Below are 2,500 nucleotides of genomic sequence, written 5' to 3' on the forward strand. Positions count from 1 at the left end.
CCCTGTCTCCTGGGAACGGCACGGAGCTGAACTGCATCCCGCCACCAGAGTTCCATGTGGTTCTGCCCGTCATCTACTCCGTGATCTGCGCCGTGGGGCTCACGGGCAACACCGCGGTGATCTACGTGATCCTCAAGGCGCCCAAGATGAAGACGGTTACCAATATGTTCATCCTGAACCTGGCCATCGCCGACGACCTGTTCACCCTGGTGCTGCCCATCAACATCGCCGAGCACCTGCTGCGCTACTGGCCCTTCGGGGAGGTCCTATGCAAAGTCATCCTCAGCATCGACCACTACAACATCTTCTCCAGCATCTACTTCCTCACCGTGATGACCATTGACCGCTACCTGGTGGTGCTGGCCACCGTGCGCTCCAAGCGCATGCCCTACCGCACCTACCGGGCGGCCAAGATCGTGTCCCTATGCGTGTGGGTGCTGGTCATCCTCATCGTCATGCCCTTCACCGTGTTCGCCGGGATCTTCATCAGCCCTGACGACAGCGAGAGGAAGAGCTGCGTGCTGAGCTTCCCCAGCCCGGAGACACTGTGGATCAAGGCCAGCCGCATCTATACGCTGCTGCTGGGCTTTGCCATCCCGGTGTCCACCATCTGCATCCTCTACACCCTGATGCTCTACCGCCTGAGGAACATGCACCTCAACAGCAACGCCAAGGCGCTGGACAAGGCCAAGAAGAAGGTGACCATCATGGTGTTCATCGTGCTGGCCGTGTGCCTGTTCTGCTGGACGCCTTTCCACCTCAGCACCATCGTGGCCCTGACCACAGACCTGCAGAACACGCCGCTGCTCGTCGGCATCTCCTACTTCATCACCAGCTTGAGCTACGCCAACTCCTGCCTCAACCCCTTCCTGTACGCCTTCCTGGACGACAGCTTCAGGAAAGCCTTCAAGAAAGTGCTGGAGTGCAGGCCGGCCTGAGGGGACTGGCCTTGGGGGTGGATGGGGGGGGGGGCGGTGTGGGGGGGGGGGGGGGCATTCTGGACCCCCAAAAAGAGACTAAACCAGGGAGGGATGCAGGAGGACCAGGCTGAGGGGACCTGGCTGAGAGGACCAGGCTGAGGGGACCAGGCTGAGGGGACCAGGCTTAGGGAACCAGGCTGGGGGGACCAGGCAGAGGGGACCAGGCTGAGGGGACCAGGCTTAGGGAACCAGGCTGGGGGGACCAGGCAGAGGGGACCAGACAGAGAGGACCAGGCTGAGGGGACCAGGCTGAGGGGACTAGGCAGAGAGGACCAGGCTGAGGGGACATGGCAGAGGGGACCAGACAGAGAGGACCAGGCTGAGGGGACCAGGCTGGGGGACCAGGCAGAGAGGACCAGGCTGAGGGGACCAGCCCAGGATCATCTGGAGCCCAACAAAGGAGCTTTCAGAGACTTGACCAGGGAAGCAGACCTCCAGGAGAACTTTTCACTGTGTGGGGACAAAGTCAAAGTTGTTTGAGTTAAGTGACGACCTTGATGATGACGTTTCAGTCGCTACGTTGAAAAAATGATTTATATTAATCTCTAGAAATTCTAGAAAGACACCAGAGGACGAAAAGACAGAAGAATTAAACTGTACAACTGTGCTTGTGGAACGTGACTGTAAAGGATGCAGCTGGAGACGACCTGCTGTGAATCTGAACCCGTGACGGAACGAGTGGAACCGTGACGGAACCCATGGTGGAGGGACTTTTACTGGACTCTGTTTGGACCTTTTGGACTGACGATGCAGCCTCATCCCTGACGTTTAAGTCAGAAGGTGATTGATCATGTGATTGGTTGCAGTGAATTGATAAGACGCTGCACCCCTCCCCCCACACAGTGGACCACGTCCTCCTTGTGGTCATGACGTTGACGTTTCTTTAATTTGCTGGATTTGATTTTGCAACTGAAACATTTGCATTTATTGTTCTTTCTTTGTCAATAATTGTTATCACAACTTTTTTGAAATCCCAGGATTAAGTCATGTGAAGGTTCCTTTTGAAATCAAGATGGAAAATGGGAAAGAAAAGGAAGTTTACCTGCTTTATCTTCTGTATTTAAAAATATAATAATAATAATAAATATCAAATGAATGAAGAAATATTGAATATCTATTTTTATTTATTATTCATTTATTTGTTTGTATCTGATTTTTTTTTCATTTTCTATATAATATACATGCATTAATAACCCTAAAATAAATATATAGAGTATAAATCAGGCAGCCTGTGGAAGAATTGAGGCGTTTGGCTCCTTCATCAACATTGTGATCTTGTGTCGCCCCCTGTCGTAGACAAGGTGGTACTGCAGGAGGACAACTTCATTCTGCTAAATTGTTCTTTTCTTTCATTGTTCTGAGACGTTTCTGTTCTGAATCAGACTCATAATAAATACACATCTAATCAATACATTTCTACCATTTCAATTGTATTAATTTTTTCTTCCTAATTTTTACAGTTTCATTCTTTTTTTTTTTAATAACGGGAGCAGCCGAAAGAAGAAGATGAAGAAGAAGAA

At 50.8% G+C, this 2,500-nt stretch overlaps 1 protein-coding gene across 1 annotated transcript in view; it reads left to right on the forward strand.

Annotated features, from left to right (window-relative positions):
• npbwr2b (neuropeptides B/W receptor 2b) overlaps positions 1 to 938 on the forward strand; it is a gene marked incomplete at both ends in the record, with an annotated part of 1,002 nt that extends 64 nt beyond the window's left edge. The window contains one exon of the mRNA XM_080015161.1: positions 1 to 938. This exon is cut by the window's left edge and continues 64 nt beyond it. Coding sequence (XP_079871287.1) covers positions 1 to 938 — 938 coding nt within the window.
• Positions 939 to 2,500: the final 1,562 nt, after the last annotated feature.

This window comes from Zeus faber (genome assembly GCF_960531495.2).
Source record: "Zeus faber genome assembly, chromosome: 15".
Classification (NCBI taxonomy): domain Eukaryota; kingdom Metazoa; phylum Chordata; class Actinopteri; order Zeiformes; family Zeidae; genus Zeus; species Zeus faber.